This window comes from Lutra lutra, chromosome 17 (assembly GCF_902655055.1).
Source record: "Lutra lutra chromosome 17, mLutLut1.2, whole genome shotgun sequence".
NCBI lineage: Eukaryota > Metazoa > Chordata > Mammalia > Carnivora > Mustelidae > Lutra > Lutra lutra.
In genome coordinates this window covers 14097928-14121992 of record NC_062294.1, presented here as the reverse complement: position 1 = coordinate 14121992, position 24065 = coordinate 14097928, and the positions used below count along the sequence as shown (strand labels likewise).

The following is a 24065-nucleotide window of genomic DNA, read 5'->3' as shown; positions in this document are numbered from 1 at the left end:
GAGTCATGCAGGGTCAAGAGGAAGACTAACTTTACAGTATATTCTCTTGTGAACTGTTTGAACTTTTAACCATGCGTACGCACTTGTTAATTTTTTCTTTTATTAAGAGAGCTGTGATTCACATATGTGAACGTGAACTTTCAGAATGTAGATCTAAGAGATTTTCCATGCACATGGCATTCTGAAGTTCACTCAAATAGTATGAACAAAACCAACTCATTATTTCCAAATATCCCAGGAGACTGAGAATAAGGGTGATCATTCAAAAGTGCGTATATACACGTCTTCCTGCATGATTCAAGAGCATCAGGAGACCCTGAAACGACTGTCTGAAGTCTGGCAAAAGGTCTCTGAACAGGATGATCTAATCCAGGAACTTCGAAATAAATTAGCCTGCAGCAATGCTTTGGTAAGTGACTTCTAGAATATTTTTCTGAGAGACCAAAAATAAACCCATGAAGAAAGAAAGGAGGGAAATAGAATCACCTAAAGTTATTTCTGTCAGCAAGATTACTCAAATGTCTTATAGAGACCTGCCCCTACCTTTTGTTCATCATCGCCATGGTTACATGCCCCCAACCCACACTAAGTTTGAGATTCTAAAGAGACTTAAAATCTATCACAACAACTTAAGTGCTCATCAATAGAGAAATGGTTGAATAGATTTTTAAAAAAAAAATGGTTAAAGAAACAGCCATGTTGTAGAATGATATGCAGCCAAGAAAAAGGATTCAGCAGACTGTAAGAATTAAATGGGGTTGTGAGCTATTGTTGAGAAAAGGTTGCAAAATCCTATGTATAGATCAATTCCTATTGCCACTTTCATTTTTTAAAGTCTTTGATTATAATATAGAAGTACATACCATAAATTGCCTATAGTGCTCACCACCCCCTACTAGAAATGAGAATGGAGAGTAAGTGGAGCGATTTCACTTATTTTTTTGATGCTTGGGTTTTGTTTGAATTATTTTAAACCAAGAACAAAAATTTCATAATTTTTAATTTTTTTAAGTACATACACATCCATGCATTCCATAAAAACTTCCTTCTTTAATACTTGAATTTTGAATCCCATCCTCTGATAGATTAGATGTCTTTCCATCACAGCTTTTAAAGAATGTTCTGCCTCATAAGCTGGAACACACAAAGGTTCAGGAAGGAGTCCAAAATGTGGCCACTGGCAGACTCAGACAAACCACTGTCTATGCCTTACTGAGACTTGATGTAAGATTGAGAACCTAATTCTTTGTTGCAACCCCACAGGAAGTTTGTGATGAATTACTTAATATTATAACAAACTTAGGCTGAAAAAAGGAACATCCTGCCAAAATAGTACTAGTAATAATCACATTACATTGATCATTCAGCATAACTAACCCACACTCATTTGCAGGTACTAGAGCGTGAAGAGGCTTTGATAAAATTACAAGCGGACTTTGCTTCCTATACAGCCACCCACAGACATCCTCCTAGTTCCTCAGAAGATTGTGAAGACATTAAAAAGGTGGGAGAGCTTTTGCTTATTTGTGCCTGGGGGGTGTCAAGTTGAGTTGGGTTTGATTCTGGGTTTTCTTGCTTATTTTTTATTTTTATATCACATGTTTATATTTGTGTGAACTTGATTGGCCCTGCTACAGGCATCCTGTATGTAATATATGCCAAGTCCCAGTGAATGTGTCTGGCAGTATTCAGTTTTACAGCCCAAGTTTGGAACTGCACCTGCTTCTTAACCCCCTCTCAACAGTATGTCCAAACAAGACACAGGCTCTGATTGGTTTGCTAGGTTCAAAAGGACCATCCAGCTTTCTAGTTTCTAATTGGAGTTGAAAAGCACCAAATTTTTAGGGAAGGCTATTTATTCAAATTCAGTCCTTAGAAAACTCAATATTTTCAAAATTCAAAGCCATCTCAAAAGTTGATTCTAATAGTGAATAAGCATCTAAACCATGTAAACAAATAGCAAGATTTGACCAACCAATAGTCAAAACTCGGCTCAGTGCTCTCCTAGGTGAGATCTTTTTTTAAAAATTTTTGTTTTTATTTCAGTTCACATACAGTGTTATATTAGTTTCAAGTGTACAATATAATGATTCAAAATTCCATAAATCACCTAATGCTCATCATGATAAGTGCACTCCTTCATCTCCATCACCTATTTAACCCATCTCTCCACCCACTGCCCCTTTAATAACCTTCAATTTGTTCTCTATAATTAAGATCTGTTTCTTGATTTGTCTCTCTTTCTTTCCCCCCTTTGCTCATTTGTTTCTTAAATTCCACATATGAGTGAAATCATGGTACTTGTCTTTCTCTGACTGATTTATTTCACTTGGGATAATGCTCTTTAACTCTATCCACATCGTTGCAAATGGCAAGATTTCATTCTTTTTTGAGGCTGAATAATATTCCATTATATATATATATGTATATATATACACACACACACACACACACATATATACGTATTTATCACATCTTCTTTACCCATTCGTCAGTTGATGGACCTGTAAGCTGCTTTCATAACTTAACTATTGTAAATAATGCTGCAATAAACATTGAGGTGCATGTTTCCCTTTGAATTCGTGTTATTGTATTCTTTGGGTAAATATTCAGTAGTGAGATTGCTGGCTCATAAGTTAGTTCTATGTTTAAGTTTTTGAGGAAACTCCATAGAGTTTTCCACAGTGGCTGCACCAGTTTGCATTTCTTAGGTGAGATCTTATATTAAGTCAGTCATACCTGAACCTGAAGTCCAAGGCAAAGCCAGCCACCTGAGGCCATACTGTGCATAGGCTTGCTAATCCTGAAATAGCAGCAAAGGGGGTATGGTCTCTTCAAGGGTCCTTTAGTGCAGGGACACAGACTCCTCTTTCCAGGACTTTCTGATGCAAAAAGTTTGAATGAATGAGGAATCAATATTGAATTTTGGTGTTCCTCCTTGGACATCTGTCAATATTTATTTTAAAGGTCAGTACCATGTTATTCACGTCCTCACCTACAGCAAGATCTCCTAACACTCCTATTTTTTTGTCTGAAAAATGTCTTTATTTCTCCCATACTCTTTTATTTTTTGTATAGTGGCTAAAAACACATAGCATTAAATTTGCCATCTTAATCACATTTAAGTGTACATTTCAGTCATGATGAGTCATATTTCCACTGTTGTGCAACAGATCTCTAGAACTTTTTCATCTTGCAAAACTGAAACTCTATATTGACCAAACACTAATGCCTCTTTACCATTCCTTTTTTTAAAATGATACAGACTTCCCCAAGAAACAGCATACACTTTTCCCTGCCATTTTATGTGTCCTATCCAAAGCTTCTGTGGAACCTGGATATTCTATTAAGAATGGAACTATCCAGGTCACAGTTAATGCCAGAACTCAGCTGGCCTGGCATAGAGTGAGACTTTGAGCCCCCATAGTGCCCACACCTGGGTCATATGGAGACTGCCCTGTATTTCTCCAGCTTCCTCCACCCAGCCTTCATGCTGCAATCCTCCCTTATTGACAACTCTGAATTCCCATAACTATCCCCTGATGCCCAGATGACTGACTGCTCTTCCTCAGCCACGTGTTCTACCTTCTCTTAGTTATAGCCCATTCATCTCACCTTCAGAGTAGAAGCCAAAGTCCTTTCCCAAGGACTACAAGGCCCCCAAGATGTGATCACCCACTAACTTCTCACCTCATGTCCCCTACTCTTTCCATCACTCACCTCTCTAACCACATGCCCCCCCACCATGTTCTCTCTCTAGAGTTTGGCCACTGGCTAGCTCCCCTGTCTCAGATACCTACAGATACTACAACACTAGGACATGGCTCAGTCCCTCATCTCCAGCAAGCCCCTGCTCAGATGCACCTTCTCAGTGGGGCCAAACTCTCCATTCTGTTTCTAAACGAAACCCTCTCCCCCCATACACCTCTATTCTCCTTTTGCTGTTCTGTTTCTTCTATAACACGTATCAACTGTTAACATTTTCTACAGGTGACCACTTATGCTCTTTATCTGTCTCACCCCACTATGAAGTCAGTTCCATGGGGTCAAACATTTGTTTCTGTGTTTCTTATTCTATGGCCCCCAGCACCTAGGACAGTGCCTGGCACATAATAGGTGTTCCATCAATGTCAATTGTTGTAGGGCAGAAGGAATGGTGGCTTTTGTACACATTCTGCATGAGGGTGATAGTCTGACGTATCCTTTTTAAAATTAATTTAATTTGTTTAATTGAGATACAATTGACATACCCTAAAATTCACTATGTAAAGTATACAATTCATTGGTTTTAAAACAGTCACAAGGTTGGGCAACCATCCCCACTAATTCCATAATATTTTTATTACTCTGAAAAGAAACCCTGTATGCATGAGCAGTCATTCCCCCCCTCCCTCCTTCAGTCCCTGGCACCTACTTCTCCCCTCTCTGTCTCTCTGGATTTGCCAAATCTGGACAGGTGGCATTTTAGAAAGCATTCTTGCCCCATGTGCTCATCCTGTCCTGGTCCTATCTTACCTGCCCAGATACTGAAGCACTTGCAGGAGCAGAAAGACAGCCAGTGCCTACACGTGGAGGAGTATCAGAACCTAGTGAAGGACTTGCGCATGGAGCTAGAGGCTGTGTCAGAGCAGAAGAAAAACATCATGAAGGGTAAACCCGGAGTGGGTGGGGTGTGGGGGGCAGCAGGGAGAGGCAGAAGAAAGCTGGAGCCCTCCTCTGAGTAAGGAGCACTCTGTCCCTTCCCGCCATAGACATGATGAAGCTGGAACTGGACTTGCATGGGCTGCGGGAGGAGACATCTGCCCATATGGAGAGGAAGGATAAGGAGGTTTCCATCCTGCAAAGGCGGCTGCAGGAGCTACAGATGCAGTTCACAGAGACCCAGAAGCTGGGCTTGAAGAAAGACAAGGTAAGGCAAGAGGAGCTCTCTGGTTAGAACGGCCAACAGGACAGGTGTGAGGCCAGACCTGGTCCAGGGCAGGTCCTGGAGCTCTGTACCCAGTGGGATTGCCTGGGGGAACATCAACACATGAGCAATGAGACTGCAGGTGCTTTAGGCCCAGAGGCAGTTCTGAGCACTTCTTTGGGACCTCTCATAGCACATAATAAATAAATTTTAAAAACCATTATCCAGGGACCTTCATAGAGGTGTTGACTCTACAAGAGGTACTTTCCCAGCCTGCAAGGTAGAGAGTTTGGGACATACTTGCATTGTTCTTTTATGCTTTTGTTTATGCTTGATCGTGGAAAGAAATGCTTGAAATATTGTGTAGTTCTTATTAGGAACTTCAAGTGAATTTCAGTGTGTAAAATTACAAATACCTTATGAATTTGCATACAGGCAGTTTGAAAATATTAATGGAACTATGCCCTAAAAGATCTGTAGTTCTTAGTATAAGTCAACGTCCTGGAAAAGCCTAGGAATAGAAGTAAGGACAGAAATGTTGTAAAACCAATGCAAGCTTATACAGTCAGCGCACTTCCAACTCTACACTTCTATCAGAGATAGCAGAAATCATCTAACTGCTTGACTGGCTGGCCTTTCAGTCTCCCTATTTGAAAGTTCAGGGGGGATCCATTAGTCAAAATGGAAGTGTCTGGGAAGATGACCACATGCAGCCAGGAGTCTGGGTAAACAATTCTGAGTCATTCATATTTTCATTCAACCTGCATTTTTGAGCTCCTGTGATATGCCAAACACCACTCGAGGCATTAAGAATATAATAACACATACAACATCCTTATTCCTCTGGAGCTTACATTCTAGGACAGAAAGACAGACAATAAGCAAATCACAAAACTAATATATAATGTAATGCCAGGTATTGATAAGTTCCTGTTTCACACAGGGTGGTCAGGGAAGGCCTCTGTGATAGGGTGACATTTTGGCAGAGATTTGAATGAAGTGAGGGAGCCATCCAGGCAGAGGTCTTCAGGAAAAATATTCCAAGCAGAGGGAGTAGCAAGGGCGAGAGTCCTCAGGTGGGAATCTGCTTAGAATATTCTAGAAGACAAGCTCAAACCAAGAGAGTTGGGGGTGGCTGGAGGTGAGGTCAAACCAGACCATGAGTATCCCAGGAGGTTGCTGGAAGGATAGTGGCCTTTTTCCAAATACATGGAGCCAGCAGAGGGCTTTGAGGAGAGGCAGAACAAGATCGGACTTCGGCTTTCAAAGGGCCCCCTCTGACTGCTGCATTGGGAATGGACTGACTTAAGGCGGGAAGCGGAGGTTGGAGATTGTGTGATATCCAGGCCAGAGAAGACGGTGGCTGGAGAGGGCTCAAGATAATCTGTACCTGACTTCCATGGGTAGCTGCTCAGGCCTCTATCAGTGGTCACCCTTTGCTTTCCTCAGCTCCTCCAAGAGAAAGATGAAATGCTGCATGAGCTCGAGAAAGAACTGTCACAGGCTCAGAACAGCCTCATGAAAAAGGAGATGGAGTTGGAGAAGCAGCAACGAATGGCAGCAGAACTTGAAAGCACCATCCAGGAGGTGAAGCAGGACAAGTCCAGGGCAGAGTGTGGGGCCCTGCGAGCTGAGATCCAGAAGCTGAAGGACAGTCTCGAAGATGCCCAACAGCAACAGAAGCTGGCCGGTGAGGCCCCCAGCAGACGGGGTCCCCACCACACTTCAAACCCTCGCTCGGGGCTAGAGCAGTCCCCCCTCTTTCTCCGAACGGCCACTTGCTGCTCCTTTCCCCACTCCTCACTGTAGACCTTGTCATGATCTCATGGCACATCTCACAGGGATCACAGTGCCCTCCCGAGCTCCTTCACCGCCCTTAACTGGGAAGGTGAACTGCTGAACACTCACGCCTGCTGTTCTCCCAGCAGCGTCCTCTGAAGTTCCCCTTTCGCCATCACAGGGAGGACAGGGCTCCGAACTTTGCATTCCTCCCCAACTTCTCCAGGACCTCCGTCACACAATTTATTCTTCCCTTCCTTTAGACACCTTCTCTCCCCTTTATCGCCTCCCAACACATTCTCTCCTGCATAGCCTGCGCTACGGATCATGTCCTTGCTGCTCTGCTGAAACTGCTTTCTCAGAGGTCATTAATGACTTCTTTCCCTGGGCATGGACTTGCCCTTGGGGGGATGAAAACAATCAGAAATTAGGTACTGGTGATGGTTGCACATCTTTGTGAGGATTGCAGAAACCACTGACCTGTATGCTTTAAAGTGTTTAATGTTATGTTATGTGAGTGACATATCAATTTGGGGGGGGAAAGGTCCATAGTGTGGCCTCCTGTGTGTGTCTGAGTGTGTCTGAGTGTGCTCTTGGCCTCCCCCACTCAACAGTTGTTTCCCATCTTTGGAGATCAAACAAGTCCCTTCTTCTTTCACAAATCTCATTCCCTCCTTCTCTGACAGTAGTCATCCATCCCTTAAACTCTGCCTTCCCCCTTCTAGTCTCATTCTTGGGACAACTCCAAAACCTAGAGCCCCAACCCTTACTTGGCACCTGTGGTCACTCTTGTCTCTAGCGAGTAGCTCCACCTGGGCAATCCACCTTCCCCTCTAACCCAGCATTCCCCAAACTGAACTTTCTCTTCTCTGCTTAGAAAAGAAATTCCTCCTCCTTCTTCCAAGGTATATCATTATTCCTGTATTGACACCATCTTTCGTCCAGTATCCCAGGCTGAAAAATGGAGACAAAGGTGATGTTTAAACAGAAACAATAATAAAAACTTTAGGAAGTCCTTCTCCTTTTAATACATTTCAATTTTCCTAAAATAATCTTTTTGCCAGGTCTCTGCTCAAGAACCCAGTAAATTAACTCTAAACATATCTCTCTGGCTTTCAGAATCTTCCAAAGCCCCCTCCTGTCCATGTACTCACTCAGCAGTCTTCCAGCACTCCTTGCCACTTTCCATCCCAGTCAAACCAGTCTCTTCCCATCCTCTTCCCACCTGCCTCCTCCATTCCATTCCTGTGCATTTGCTCTAATGTTTCCCCCATCTGGAATTCCCTTCCTCCTCCTTATTCTCAGGCCCAGCAGCATCTCTGTTCCTCCATAAGTCCATCCCCAACTGTTCTCACCCACACCGATCTTGTTTCACAGGAGTTCACGGTGAGTGCACACTTGACATGACTGGGTTTTCTAGGTCATGTGGGCTGGTTATGTCTCCCTCACGAGACTCTAAACTCCATTAGGGTCAGGATTTGTCCTTAACGACAGGATGAGCCACATAAGAGATACTGAGCAATTTATATTGATTTGTTTAACTTTAGTCCAGAAGCAGTCTCCGGGCTGGGGGAAAGCTGAAGACAGATGACTTAACAGAGCTCCTTAGGAGTGATAATGAGATGGAGAGAAACAAGGACAGGTTGTAAATTGAAGTAGGTCACAAATTGAAGGAACAGTCTTTTTAACTGGTCTTATCTGAGAGTCAGATCTTCACACATGCATATCCCTTCTCCCACGCACATGTGCCTGGCTTGTCTGCTGGGTTCTGTAGCTCAGCAAGCCTCCCAGTACAAAGAAGAGACCCTTCTGGCAAAGAATAGCCTGGAGGATGCGCAGAGGAAACTGCAAAGCTACCTTTTCCTGGAGAAGCAGAAGACAGAGACCATTCAGGAGCTGCAGAGAGAACTTCAGAAGCTGCAGAAGGATTCCTTGATGGCTGGAGAAGAGCTCGCCCCCAACAGGTACCACTGTCTCACCTCCAGGGAGAGGCTCTGTCTCTGGTGAGCCGGTCTGGACACGGCAGAGCTGCCTGGGACTGAGACAGCAAGCCCCGGGCAGCCGGCTCACAATCTGCTAACGCAGACCCTGGAGTCTGTCTTCCTCTTGTCTCCATTTTGCTTTAGGAAGCGGATAGAGGAGCTGACATTGGAACTCTCTGAGACCCGGAAGAAGCTTGAAAATTCAGAAAAGGAAAAGAGGCAGTTCCAGAAGACCACGACTGAGCAGGAAATGAAGCTGAATGAACTGCTAGACCATCTAAAACTCCTTCAACACCAGGTATAACGGGCAAGTAGGCTGCCAGCCCAAGCATCTGCTCTGCTTGAGATTAAATATATTGGTCTTTATTGGGGAAGATGCTACCACCAATCCATTCAAACTAATTTTCCAGCATTTGTGTTAGAAGGCTGAGCCAGCCTATTAGCTCTAGTTCCCACTACCTATAATAAACATTCTCAAGGGCTAAGCTTAAAAACAGTCAGAGGACAATGTTCGGTTTTTTTTAATAGGATTCAGAACCATCCTTGTCAGTCATTTTAAAGTCCTCAATCTCTGAATTATTCTTTTTGTGCTTTTCTAAGATTTTTTTAACTTTATTCAAAGAGGGTTTTTTTTTATTGTGTTATGTTAGTCACCATACAGTACATCATTAGTTTTTGATGCACTGTTCCAAGATTCATTGTTTGCATACAACACCCAGTGCTCCACGCAATACATGTCCTCCTTACTACCCATCACCGGGCTCACCCATCCCCCAACCCCCATCCCCTCTAAAACTCTCAGTTTGATTCTTGGAGTCCACAGTCTCTCATGGTTCATCTCCCCTCCAGTTTTCTTCCCCCATTCACTTTTCCTTTCCTTCTCCTAATGTCCTCCATGTTATTCCTTTTTATGGGGAAAGATTTGGTAAGTGGGAGAGAAGGTTGATGCTGTGGGAACTAGATCTATAAATAAAATAAGTTGGTATATCTAATTGAACCAAAAAAAATATTGCTGGACATCTGAGGAAATTTTTTTATTATCCATGCTAAATAACCAATGGGTTGCCCTCATATTTATCTCAGCCATTCTCTTTGTCTGGGGAGGGGTGTGTTGTTTTGTTTTTTCAAAAATATACAGCCTAAGACTGTCTTTCAGGCCAGTATTTTTAAACAAAACCAAAAAAAGGCAGGATTTTTTTATTTATTTGAGAGAGCAAGCAGGGAGCCTGATGCAAGACTCAATCCCAGGATCATGACCTGAGCCAAAGGCAGATGCTTAACCAACTGAGCCACCCAGGTCCCCCTTTTCAGGCTAGTCTTTATTTCTCAGCACAGGGAGCAAGGCTCTGCCAAAACCAGTCTAACCGAGGAGCTTCAGGAGGTGACAAGATTACTGGAGGAGAAACGGGAGCAGTTGAAAAAGAGCAAAGAACAGGAGAAGTTGCTGGAGCAAGAGCTTGAGACATTCCGACAGGAGGAAAAAAGGAAAGAAAAAATGGTGAGAAGGAGAGTCCAGGAAGAGCTGAGTTCATGAATCCAGGGCAAGACTTGAGCCCCACTGAGCCTGGCAGGATATAGAGGCGATGGGTGCTCAAACCTCAGAAGAGAAGGGAGGGAAGGTAAGAAAGGCAAGGTAGAAGGAGAGAGAAGACCCAAGACACCACAGGCTGCAGAATGGAGCTGTGGGTGTGGGAAGGAGGAGCAGGCTGCTCTGGGAGTCTGAGGTAACACCTCTTTTCTGGGTTTTGTTTTCTAATGGGGGAGCAGACAAAGGAAAATTTGCGGATGTTGGAGGAGGAAAATGAGAATGTCAAAGCACAGTTAATGCAATGTTCCGCGCAGCTGGAATCCTCTCTGAGCAAACAAAACGCCTCCCAGCAAGTCATCCAAGAGCTAAACAATGAGGTGAGTTGACAGAAACCCTGAGGGAGTGCAAACGTGAGTCCTGTGACCCTTGACCTGAAATCAGCACTGACCTCTCCTCCACCACGGAAATGCAGCTAAATGCTCAGCCCACGTGTATCTTGTGGTGCCTTTAGCTCCACTTTTCTCCTTGAAGTGGGGGTAACCCTTCCACAACCATTTGCTCAGCCAAAGAAATATATGTGGAAGGTCTTATTTGATATCTGCTGGATCTCCCAAACTATCTGGGCTTTGGCAGCGATATTCCAGAGCAACATTTCAGACCAGAGTTGAGTGAGTCCATTGTTGGGGGCAATTTGCTAGGAAACACTGCCAAAAATAGTGCCAAAGCACAGAAAGGGCATAGAAAGGGAGACAGCTATTTGTCATTACACAAATAAAAATGACAGAAAAGTGTAAATGGCATCTGACATATACAAGGCACCATGCTTGAAGTCAGTCATCATTTATTGACGGTCTGCTTATGCCCTTCACATGTCTTCCATCTGCTTGACTTCCAAAAAGATAGACATTACCCTGATCCTCATTTTGCAGAGGAAATAAAGGCTGGGGCTCAAGGTAACCGATGAATAAGCGATGAGAGGGACTAGCGTTTGAACCTGGATCATCTAGCTCAAACACCTAACCTCTTTCCCCTTCATCATGAATGGCAATACTTTCCCTAACTGCATAGATTTCATCTTTCTGCAGGAAACAAATATAGCATCTTGATAGCTGGATTCTGTGTTACAAATGAAAGCAGCTCTGATTCCTTTATAATTTAAGAAGAAAATATGTTAATCTTAAAATAGTATGGACTATGCAAAGTAGAAGAACAGCACTGCGAATGGGACTTTCTATGATGATGGAGAAGTTCTATATGAGAGCTTTCTAATATACAGTATCTACTAGCCATATGCGGCTGCTGACTGCTTGGAATATGGCTTTGTATGACGAAGGAACTGAGTTTTTAATTTTAATATTAACTAATTTTAGTTTTACTTAAAGGTAAATAGCCTCATGTGGCTAGTATCTATCATATTAGATAGCACAGAAACTGACATTTCTGGAGTTTTGTCCTGTAGAGATATAAATCTCTCCTTTGCTGTGGTCCAGTGCTGAGGTCTGAGTCACTGAGACCCCTCCCAAGGAACCTCCCTGAATATAAGGGATATTATACCTCAGTATTTAATATGGGCATATTATCATGTTTGCCAAAAGAAAGATAGCCGTGTAAAGATGGAAGGAAAAGCACTCATTTCAGAATTCCTTTGAAGGAAATCAGGAGACCGCAGGGATTTTTTGGTGTGTATAAGCATGTTCAACTTTTTAAAAGCCTACCTCAAATATAGTAATTATCAGTTGAAACAGGTTATTGGAAAGAGGCTTAGTTTTGCATTCTAAAATGCATTTTCTTTCATCCATATTCCATATCTCAATTTTTAAAGTTACCAACTGAAGGCAATAGATCTTGAGATTTTTTTTTTCATCTCTTTGATTCTAGGACATTTCTCCACTACATTTTATAATTAATTACTGTTAATAAGAAAGCTCATTTATTTTACATATTTATTCTGTATTTGGACTTCTTATTGAATTCACTTCTAAGCAGTAATAGTTTTTCAGTTACTTCTCATGGATTTTCTGAATAGATGATTGTATCTCATTTGCAAGCAACAACAGTTCTCTAAGTCTTTGTAATATTTTTTTTTTTTTGCCTTATTGTATTGCACAGTACCTACAGTTTGGTGTTCAACAGTAGCATCCTTTTCTTGCTTTAATGTTAATGGAATCCATCTGTTTTGGTATGGTGTTCTTTGTAATATGGTGAATAAAATTAATTAATTGATCCTAATTTTGGCCCATCCTTACATTCCTAGTATGAGTCCTGACATTGCGTCATGTATTACTCTTTTAAAACAATACTTGGAACGTTCTAGGAAGTAAAAAAGGTCAGTATGACTGTAGTGCAGTAATCAAGGAGGATATGGGCATAGGATAAGAATAGAAAGATAGGTAGGGGTAGCATTGTGGCCTCTGTTAAGCAATTGGGGTTTTATTCTAAGAGCAATGAAAAGACATTGATGGTATTTCCTTAAAGGCACTGGAGAGGTGATTTGAGCTAAGTTTTCAAAACATAATTCTGACTAATGTGTGGAAATATATTGCAGAGAGGGGTAGGTATAGAAGTGAGGGATCTGGTTAGGATGTTATTGCCATTCAAGCTAGCATAGCATCAGTGAAGACAGAAGTTAGCAAATTCATGATGTGTTTTGGCAACGGAATTGACCAGACTAATGATGGACTGAATGTGAGAGGAAGCAAGGAATTAAAGATGACTTAGTGAAACTCACCCATAAAACCATCTAGGCCTAATGCTTTGGCAAGGGAGAGAGTACATCTTTATAAGAACTTTTATTAAAACTCCTTGATTGTATAATTTACAAATATCTATATATTATAGATTTTTAATATCTTTCTCCAAGCTAAACCACTGATGTTAGAGAAGTTTAAAGTCTCCAAACTCCAATGGACTTTTTGTTCATAACAGCCTTCCCAACTTATCTCTTTTCTCCTTAAAAAAAATACTGCTCCTTTCTTCCCCAGATTTCCCTATGATTTTGCCACAGCTTTTTTGTCCCAGATTATAGTCCACTTTCGCTCCCAAATAAACCTATATTTTGCAGGAAATTTTTAAAAATAAAAACAATAAATAAATAATACAAATAATAAATGATATATACTTATTACATATAAATAAATAACACAAAATCAAATAATTAATTAAGCTTTTTGTTTTAGCTTCATCCCTGTGATTTATGTCACCACCTTTCTTTATGTTATCCCACCTCTGTGATGACATTTCCTGATTTGGCTACCAATTATCAAGAGCTTACAGTGAATTGCAATTTCTTCAGTGATTCCTCTGGTTTATTGGGCAGACCCAGGTGACTCCATGTTTTCAGAAGTTCCCAAAAAAGATGCATTTCTTTTTCCAGAAGACCAAATTATTTTATCTTTAGAAATGGTTTCCTTCCCGGCACATGTAAATATAGAGTCAAAAGTATAATCTAACACTTCTCATCTCACCATTTCCTAGAGTTGAAGATATTCAAAATTCCATGTAAAAAAAATAAATAAATTTCAAGCCTGGAGCAGTTACTGAAGAAAACCCAAATTAGTGTGTTTCTGTGTAGATGGCCACATAGAGGATGTGGGTATATTAAAATAGCAAAGAACAGGTAAAATACCAAAGAACAGAAGTTGGAAGTAGATCTCTGCCTTGTACTTAAAAGTATTTAAAAACATGTCCTGTTACTTAGCATGTTCATGACCAAACTCACAGCTGTATAGTAATTTTTACCTTACTAAGCCCTTTTTACCTATATAACTTCATTTGATCATCACTAAAATTCTATGAAACAGTTGAAAGTAACTGGTTTGCAGAAGAGGAAACTGAGACTCAGAGAGATTAAGTAAATGACAGAACCATAGCCTCTAACTGCAGATCTCAATTCCTTCTAACTATAGCATGAATACTCACTACTAAGTTAAGACACTGACTTCAGTTTTTAAACATATTTTATCAGAACTACATGTTCAGTGCATCCCTAATTCCAAACATTGCCATACAAAATATTTCATTCAGTCAAAAACAATTATTTAGTATTTACTGAGCACATATTATATAACATGCCCTGAGCTATAGGCAGTGGAGATACAGCAGTGAAGGAAGCACATACAGACCTGTTTTCATGGTGCATCAAGTATAGTGGACTAGGTCAGGAACTAAGGAAGGTATAAAATGTACAAATGAAATATTGTATCATGGTTCCTGACCTAGAACTGAATTCCAGATCCTTATTAAAGGCTACAGATTCTGTGAAAGGGATTATTCATGTACTTAATACATCAAGGCCCAGTACTGCCAGTACTCCTTGTATGGGGGGGACCTGCTAACTTAGAAGGGGACGTGTGGGGAGAGGCATATTGAAGAGCCTGGAAAGGCAGCAATTCTTTTTATAACAGTGAGGGAGGGGTGGGGGCCTTATCACAGACTGCTCTGCATGTTAGTGCAGAGAGAAGAGAGCCTCACTCTTGTCCATTTCCTGTAGACACAGAGAATTCCTCTGTAGGCATGAACCTTGATAGTGATGTTCTCCCTCCTAAAGCTAGTCCTTCAGAAGGATGCCCTAGAGAGTCTGCAGGTCCAGCTGGAGAAGGCTGTGCACAAGGAGAAGCAATATCTGCAGACCATGGTCACTAAAGAAGCCTATGAGGAACTGTCCCGAAAGTCAGTCGCGTGCCAAGATGACCTGACACAAACTCTCGAGAAGGTAAGCCACACCCTCTCTTCTCCAGGGCTGTTTGGGGCAAAGAAATGTCCGAGTAGCATGGAAAGTGCAAGAGTCAATTCCCCGCACAACTGGCTATCCCCAGGACCTCCGCAAACTCTTGCCTGAGCTAGGATGTCCTTCCAGGGAAGGCCTGCCTCCTTGTAGTGAGGCTTCTTTTGGGGGGAGAAAGGGAACGCAAAGAATGAGGCCAAATCGAACAACTCTTTCTGCCCACAGATGACCCAGGGGCAAAGTTTTCCCAAAACCTAGGTTTTCTGGGCAATTTGTGCTCCACCCAGTGCTGATCGTGCCTAGCTGATCAGTTCAGAGAAATGGAAAAAGAGGACATGGCGTAGAGGAATGAGGGTGTAGCAAATCAACCACTGTCACTTCCCACCCCTCTCTGGGACACTAGGCAAGTGACCAGGTGTCTCTGCTACCCTGAACAAGGGATGAGGATGGACTGGAACCCTTCTCCATTCAGCACTCAAAGGAATGGGTCAAAGAACTGTGACAGCCATTCTTATCCCCTTTGTCTTTATGGAAGCTCAATCATACGACCTCAGAGACCAAGAGCCTGCACCGAAGCTTGGCACAGGCCCAGGAGAGGAAAGCTCAGCTGGAAGATGAAATCCTTGCTTACGAGGAGAGGATGAAAAAGCTCAACATGGAACTAAAAAAACTGCAGGGCTTCCAACAGCAGAGTGAGCTAGAGGTGAGGAGCAGCCAGGAGCTTAGGCTGTCTTCCTGTTCCAGGTCCCCAGGGTTTCTCTCCTCTTGCCCGGAAAGTCCTTAGTGCAGAGCCATTCCCTTTGACTGAAAGGTTCCCCTCCACTTGCAGGTTCAGGGAGCTTCAGGCAAAGGCGGTAACAGTCAGAGCAGGGGCGCCCTCTGCTGGTACTGGAAGTAAAGTGCCCCCCCCCCCCCCTCTTAGGAGTCTCCCCAAGTCAAGAAAGCTCCTCTCCTGCCTTGTCACAGAGGCTCTGGGCTCAGGGCGGGCAGCCCGCCAGCTGGGGTCTCCCTCCTCACTTTGTGCCCCTGAGCAGGTTCAAGCCTTCGACAAGAAGCTGGAGGAGATGAGCAACCAAGTGTTGCAGTGGCAGAAGCAGCACCAGAGTGACCTCAAGATGCTAGCAGCTAAAGAAGAGCAGCTCCGGGCTTTCCAGGAGGAAATGGCCGCCCTGAAAGAGAACCTCCTGGCAGATGAGAAGGAGGTGGGCACTCCTCAGCTTCTGGTCACTTCCTCCCAGACCTCCCAGCCCATCCACGACCACCTGGATACTAGACCAACCTTGGTGGGGGTGGGAGTGCCTAAGAGCAAGGAAATGATACCTCCAGCCCACTCTATTCAGTACAAGGTAGGGTTTGGGTGCTCTAAGGCCCACAGCAGTTGTCTCAACCCAACTGTCTTCCTGTGCCTTCACTGATAGAGATAGCGAGCAGAACAAAGGCCCATTCCAGAGAAGAGTGCCATCTCCAGGTCAGGTATACCAGCTGTCCCTGACTTAGATAACCCCCAGGGCAGTCCTCCTTTGGAACCCATCCTGATATTTTCACTTACTCTGCAGTAGAATCTGCTAAGAGAACTTTGAGCATGCCTTATGCCCCTGTCCCGGAGCAGTGAAGTTCACGGCAGGTGGCCACAGGATATCTTGGTTTAGCCACAAGGCCTTTGCTTGCATTAGAAAAAAAGGCATCCATTCCTCAAGATATTTTTCTTCCATCTGTTAAAAAATTGGCTTAACATATTGCTTTTTTAAAAGCAAGATGTTTAAATGCCTTTGCCCAAAAATCATTATTGTAAGTACACACATCTACTTTGTCTCTACTATAAACAGTGCCCTGCTCAGTAATGTCACCTTTGTGTGCATGCACTATTGGAGGTGAGATCCTGCTGCGGCAGGTCCAACTCTGGCCTAGGGGTTAGACAGCAGAAGCAATGTTTCTTCTTCCAGGAAGAAAGAAGAGACCTGATTTGGGAGCAGGGAGGTGACAGGCTGTGCTTCCCACCCCACCCCCTAACCATCTCATTTTCTTCTCGTACCAAAGCCCTCTAGTGTGCCCCAGAGGTCTGTGACTAAAGACACCTGTAGGCTACGCCGAGAGAATGATCAGATTATGTCCAACATGGAGCAATGGGCAAAAGAGCAGAAGTAAGTAAGGAATTAAAAAGAAAGGCAGGGTTCCAAGGCTTGGGCTGAGCTGAGAAACTGCACATATGCCAAAGAATAGTGTCACATTCACACACACACACACACACACACACACACACACACACTGCCTTCTAGGAAAATGAATTCAGTGATAGCCCACATTCAGGAGCTGGGAATAAGATGGAGGGGCCTCGACTTTTCAGGCAGAATCGGGAAGACCTACTGACTTAGAAACAGAGCAGCTCCATGATAAAGAAGATGCTTTGCTGCAGGTCAAATTTCCTCTTCCAAACCTGGAATCTGGCTTCCCTGCCTAGATCCCTTGAACTCACCTGAGATCACGGTGATTTTGCCTAGTAATTGAGAATGGAAGGTTCCCTCAACTGCCAGGTGCTAGGGAGGCTCTAGCTCTGGGAGTGGGTGATGAGCTGGGGTCTGGGGCTCAGCAGACGCCCTGCTGAGAACGCCAGCCTCCCAGCCAGCCAGCTTGTGTTCTTCCTCATGGGGGTGTGGGAAATTTCTTTTATGGATTTTATTACAGGATCGCCAATGAGAAACTAGGAAACAAGCTCCGTGAGCAAGTCAAATATATTGCTAAGCTGACTGGTGAAAAGGAGTAAGTCATCCCACACCACCCAGGCTGCTGCTTGGGCCCTAAGGAGAAGGGTCAGCCCCAAGCCAGGGCTGGGTTTATCCTTAGATACATGCATCTGACCTCAGGAAAGTGCTGATACTATGGAAAGTTTCTGGGTCATGAGTCTGCATTTATGTGACCATTGGCACATCACTTCACCTCTTTGGGTCTTCCCTCGTCAACAATATGGAGAGGGGTTACTAATCTCTATTCCATGTCCCTTCCCACTGTCACCTGCTGTGATTCTCAGAGGACCAAAATGCTAAGAAGGAAACAGGAACTGAAAGGCAGGGTAGAGGCTAAGGTGCTGTAACAAAGAGACCTCCAAATGAGGAACATAGAGCATGGAAGAACCATCCCTAGGAAGTGAACAGTCCGGGTTGGTGGGTTCCTCTGTCATTTGGGGACTGAAGTTTCTTCTACTTGTTGCTCCTGCTTCCGCTGTGGCCATGCTTCATCCTTATGGTCAAAGGTGGCTAATTAAACGGTAGTGTAGGAGGAGTGCTGGAAGTTTGGGGACAGAGAGGAAAGTATGGATGTCTAAAATCAAGATTTCGGAGATGGTATAGTCACAGATAATGACAAGCTTTAGGGGAGTGGCTCCCAACCCTCTGTCAGGGAACACTTAGAAAATAACCACATTTGTTTGGCACAGTGGAAGAATTTGGGATTCTGAGCAGGTTCAAGCCTTCGACAAGAAGCTGGAGGAGATGAGCAACCAAGTGTTGCAGTGGCAGACAAGTTGTTTGAGACAAGTTGACCAACCAGTGGCTGCCCCAAGAGCTGAGGGTGTCCACATCTCAGCACACCTGGAACCCACTCATCAGCCTCAAGTGGAAAGCTCTGTTCTGAGCTGTGACCATAAGATGGTGGCAGAATTTAAGGAGAGGACAGGATCATTGGAATACAGAAGTCAAGGAACTGGGCGCCTGGGTGGCTCAGTGGGTTAAGCCGCTGCCTTCGGCTCAGGTCATGATCTCAGGGTCCTGGGATCGAGTCCCACATCGGGCTCTCTGCTCAGCAGGGAGCCTGCTTCCCTCTCTCTCTCTGCCTGCCTCTCTGTCTACTTGTAATCTCTGTCTGTCAAATAAATAAATAAAATCTTAAAAAAAAAAAAAAAAAGAAGTCAAGGAACTGCAAGGCTTGGATAGAATGTACAGGATGTTGCTGTTGCGGGAATGCTGACAGGAGTGGACCAGAGAGAGTGGCAGAGAGCCAGGGAATGAGGGCATGGTGAGGACCCCACCTCCAGGCCCAGTGGCATATGGAGTGTGGCAGTGACATGAGGGGCCCCAGGGGTGTCTCAAACACTGGCCAGGTTTATAGAGAGCAAGAGGGCAAAGCACAGGCCCATGGAAGTTCAGAATGAATTCTTTGATTTCCCTCTAGAATAGACCACGAAACTTTTCACTTGGACAAAAGCATTTTCTGGAAGGGATTAGCTAAAAAAAGAAATTGTAAAAAATCTGCAGGTAACAGAGCATTTTAGAAAAACAGAACTTTTTCTTATAGTATGCCAAGTTTGAGGAAGTTCTGTTTCACAAAGAACTCATTCCTGAGTTTGAACCTATTTGAAGAAAAGCCATCTTTTAATAATAATAATGACACAAGTAATATTTATCTGTTACATGTGCGAGGCACTGTTCTAAGTGCTTTATATGTATTATTTATTTAATCTTTATAAGAACTCATGAGTTCAGTACCATTAAAATTCCCATTTATGGATGAAGAAAGAGAGGAACCCAGAGGCTAAATAACTTGCCCTTGGCCTCATGAATAGTAAATGGCAGAGCCAGAATTCCAACTTGGGGTGTCTGGTTCCAGAGCCCATGGTCACCCACTGCCCTCGACATTGGTTTGGAGAAATATGACCAGTTATGGAGCCCCAAGAGATATGCTAAGTTCTTTCACCTTGCCTAAATCACTGCCACCATTTCTTCATCCATAGATGGGGACAAGTTACTTACCCAAGCTCTCAACAGAGCTGGGATTCCCTGGGCTCTTAACCTTCTAGCAAAGGGAGGGGAAAGAACTTGCTTTGGCATCAGAACTGGATGAGAGTGTTTCCCAGGCATAGCTGGGCCAGGCACATGGGATTTTTCATGACAGCCTTCCAGCTCTTCAAATCAAATTTCCATCATTTGTCAAACTGGAGCTTTATATGAAGCATAGAAGGCAGATCAGACTCAACTGTCCCCATCTGACAGATATGAAAACCAGCCATGAGCTGACATGACGCAGTGGCTCAGAAGTACTGTTTTGGGGCCCACCCTGACCCTGCGCCTGGTCTTCTTCCAGGGGATACACATAGGCCTCCATCTCTATGGAAAATGAGAGCATCAGCTCTGAAAGGACTTGGATGTTACTGGCCCTCCTTCCTGTGGCGCCTTTATCCGCCCTTGATAAAGTGGGGGACAAAGATGCTGCAGCAGACCAAACAACTCCTGTCCTTCCCTCCTTCCCCAGACACCTCCACAATGTAATGGTCCATCTGCAGCAGGAAAACAAGAAACTGAAGACTGAGATAGAGGAGAAGAAGCTGAAAACCGGGCACCCAAGGCTATACACCAAAGCCCTGGGCCCAAGCAAGACGGAGCCCATACAGAAGGGAAAAGTGTGTGCCACCTTGGGCTGGAGGGGTACGACCCAGGACATGAGCCAAAGAATGGACATCACCAAGTTTGTTGGGATTCCCCACTGCTCAGGTATGTCTGCCATTTGTCTTTTGCTACTTACATGATAGTGCCTTTCTTAGTCCCATGGTTCAAAAAAATAGCAACAGCCTGATATTATTTCTTAAGAAGAGATCATTAGATTGGGAATTCAAAGTAGGAACTAGGGGACAGAACTTCTAGCTACTCTGAACCAGAGATTACTCTTTCCTCATTTGTTGACGGAAGAGGTGAGTGAATTAAGGCTCGTTCTGATCTAAGACTCTTTGATGATAGCCAAGTGCCTCATATCTCAGACCTATCCCTTCCCCTGATCCAGTCCCTTTTGGGAAGTGTGGGGACAAGAGGGAAACAGCCAGAATAAACATCTTCCTCCTATAATGTGTTCTGAAAACCCAACAAGAACACCCTGATCCCCTGTATAACCTGGATCCATAACTACCTTTTCTGTCACCTATAGACCCCATGTTACCCCAAAGGGAAGAAGTCACCCCCACAACTGAGCCGACCAGCCGTGAGGCCAGTCCTTGAGGAATCATCTCATTAATTTCTCCTCAAATCAAGATTGTCATTTCCTCCCTGTTCCCTCAGGTTCCTCATATTGCTAGAATCAGCACCTTGCCCTGGGCATCATTTCCACGTATGTTTTTCAGAGGACAGTGATTTTCTACCCCTCTCTCTTGACCTGGATCAGCTCTTACAGGAATGCATCAAGGTCCCTGCCTATTTTGCAAGATGCTAACATTTTATTGAGTTTTGTCCACTTTCTGCAGTGGAGTGAGCACTGGAACCATACTACCATCTCCAGACCCAAATTCTAAAATAAAAACATGAGCATAGCAGTCTCCGTGAGCTCTTGGCGTCTTGCAGACATCTCTGCCCCCTCCAGCCCACAGCAACATGTTCATCCCTGTTTTCTCTGGATTCTAAAAGACATATTGTCTTTCATATATACAGGAAAGCCATAATTCTCAAAGCAAGTTTCTGGATTATTGGATAGTTTTAAACCAACAATAGATAATTAGCTCCCCCTTTATTTTTCCTATGTGCCTGGAATGCAAGAAAAAACCCTTAAAACCCTCAAAAAGGAAAGTAATCCCGAGACCCAAAAGAAAGGCAGAGACAGGAGTGATGCATTTTCTGAACAGAGGAGGGACATAGCTGTCCACTTTCTTTCCGCCATATTGCATTTCTCCTTTAACAATTTTATTTTTCTCCCCAGCCAGCTCAATACAATTCCATTACAACAAACTCCAAGGACAGCTAAACTATTTTATTGTGGTAGGATTTTGTTAAACTGAATACATATCTGGAATTTATATTCTTGGTCTGTAGGAAATTAGCTACTAAGGTAAAGTAAGAGAAAGAAATGAAAGAGTTTGTGTCCGGGGGTGGGGAGCGTGGGGGAAGTGAAGAAACCCACTAGCTGGTAAAGATTCTTAAATATTCTTGCCTCCCTGCCCAGCCAGACAAAAGCCAAGACCTATTACATAGCATTTCCCTGCCAGTACTTGGCAAGGGCAAATAAGGAAAGTGCAGCGTTGGGGCAGGAATGATAGGCATCTCTGGTAGTCTCTGCTGCGACAGTTGTTGTCTGATTGCTTGTGCTTATTTTTGACTGTGTATCCCCATCAGGTTTAGAGTAAGGATATATTTTCCAGAGGAAACAAAAAGTGAAGAACCTGGTATTAATGAAATGATGTCCTGCTTCTAGCCTGTGGCCCATTTATTCAAACAAAATTTCAACGTCATTAAAATCCCCAATACAGTCTACTGGAAAAAAAAAAAGCATTTTGTCCCTATATTTATGAAAATGGATCATATTTACTGGCTGGACAGTAGTAGCTGGATACTTTGAATGTGGTACATTTTTTCAAAGTTATCTTTCACTTCTTGTGGGGTCATTCCACCAGAGCAGGGCAGGTAGTGAGCTATAGGGAGCAAAGGAGCAGCAGAGCTAGAAAAACATGGACATGTCACCTAGCCTTCTGGCCTAGCAAGCCCAGCCGGGGAGATCTGATGGGGTAGAGGGGCTGAACTTAGGGAAATGTAGTTTCTCTAAAGATAAGGCAAAGGCCAGAAAAGCTAACCGTAATTCTTTAAAAAATAATAATAACCAAAGGGGTTTCTAAAAAGTAGTATGAATAGCTAATAATAGAAATGGTCTCTGTATGATACAGTTAGCGCTGGTTTCGTGTCATTATACATTTCCCAAACCCATGGAGTATGTAACATCAGGAGTGACCCTCACGTAAAGTCTGGGGTCTGTGGGATAATGTGTCAATGTAGCTTCATCGAGTGTGACAAATGAACCAGTCAGGTAGAAGATGTTGTTAGTGGGGAGGCTGTGCTTGTGGCACGTTGGGGGTAGGGGGTAAATGGGATGTCTCAGTACTTCCTGCTCAATTCTGCTGTGCACCTACAACTGCTCTAAGAAGCAACCAAGGAAGGAAAGAAAGAGTTACAAAGCTAGGACTAACTTTAGCCAAGGGGATTGTCAGTAAAGTACGTGCTGTGGCCACCCAGTGGGAAGGTGTCACTCAGATTCTGATACCTGGGGCCCACAGAATCCCTTGCAGCAGATCCTCTTCTGCCCACCGGAGTATAACTTCCTCCCCCAAGCTCAAGAAACCCAGAGCAGACATCAGACACTGCAACCTTCCTAAAGGGAAGGAGGAGCTCTCTGCAACCACCACGGTGCCCCATAAGCACTTGGCTTCTGAGGCTTCTCTACACAGCCCAGCTGAGGAGGAGGCTTCCTGCCATAGATAGGACCTGGCAAGCAAGCTCTGGGGTCCCTAGAATGAGCCCCCATATCAGCCTGAAACGCTCAAATGCTGACATCTTTAATGTGTCTAAAGTGCCATTACCATCAACTAGGCATTTACAGAGAGATGCACATGACTGAGAGCAAGAGGAGGCCCCCATAAAGATGTCCAGTTCAGCGGCCTCACTGTTCCCTCACACCAGGAAGCCTGAAGGCCAGTCTCCAGAGCCCACTTCAGGGCTGTTGTCACAGACATGCTTTTTTTTCTCTGGGGGCAAAAATTGGTTATTATCTGAGGAAGAGTGGTAAGAATCAGAGTATAAAGCTGGAAGGAATTTTAAGGTGCATCTGAATGGAAAAGGTCCATAAATTAAAGAAAACATTAGAGACAGAAGTCCAGAGAGACTCTTGTGCAGAAGTCCCAACGCCAAAGAAGATTCAGGAAGTGCTGCTCGGAGGCAGGGACGCTCCCCAAACAGCCTGTGGCACCTGTATGTATTCCTTGTTTTTAAATGAGAAGGCTGGGTTGACTCGTGGTTTTCATAACCTCTGGCTTCATTTTTGTGACCTAGGGAACTTGAAGGTAAGCTCATGGCCAAGGTCACAGCCTGTTACTAACAAAGCCATATTCACTGGAACCTCAGTTTTTGCCCTGTTCTGTTGCATCCCTAGCCCAAGTCTATAATGAGATCACATACCCAGCTTGCTTCTTTCCACAGAGCAGGTAGACACGTTCTGCTAGCCCTCCCGATGCCAAGATTAGACGCCTTCCCAGAGGAGCAGCCAGAAGCCCTCTCTCCAGTCCAGAGCCATGAAAAGTCAGTTTCTACCTGAATTCCCAATAAAAGCAGTTAGAGGTAAAAAGAATGGAAGTAGAGGTGGTGGCTGGTGCTGGCTGGTGAAGCCAGGCTTCCAAACTCATCCATGAAACTG

General features: G+C 43.8%; 1 protein-coding gene across 2 annotated transcripts in view; it reads left to right on the top strand.

The window, feature by feature from the left end:
• Positions 1-24065, top strand: part of PMFBP1 (polyamine modulated factor 1 binding protein 1) — a 129829-nt gene that overhangs the window by 103706 nt on the left and 2058 nt on the right. The window contains exons 6-21 of one of the 2 annotated variants that reach the window (XM_047712141.1): positions 239-409; positions 1394-1504; positions 4524-4650; positions 4752-4909; positions 6356-6596; positions 8460-8649; positions 8812-8965; positions 9998-10165; positions 10435-10572; positions 14742-14906; positions 15454-15621; positions 15953-16120; positions 16956-17059; positions 17601-17675; positions 20160-20398; positions 20957-22678. In XM_047712141.1, the coding sequence (XP_047568097.1) occupies positions 239-409; positions 1394-1504; positions 4524-4650; positions 4752-4909; positions 6356-6596; positions 8460-8649; positions 8812-8965; positions 9998-10165; positions 10435-10572; positions 14742-14906; positions 15454-15621; positions 15953-16120; positions 16956-17059; positions 17601-17675; positions 20160-20398; positions 20957-20973 (2394 nt within the window). In that variant the 3' untranslated portion in view covers positions 20974-22678. Of the gene's footprint in view, positions 1-238; positions 410-1393; positions 1505-4523; positions 4651-4751; positions 4910-6355; positions 6597-8459; positions 8650-8811; positions 8966-9997; positions 10166-10434; positions 10573-14741; positions 14907-15453; positions 15622-15952; positions 16121-16955; positions 17060-17600; positions 17676-20159; positions 20399-20956; positions 22679-24065 lie in introns of those variants that run through there. The other variant, XM_047712140.1, reaches the window with a different exon arrangement.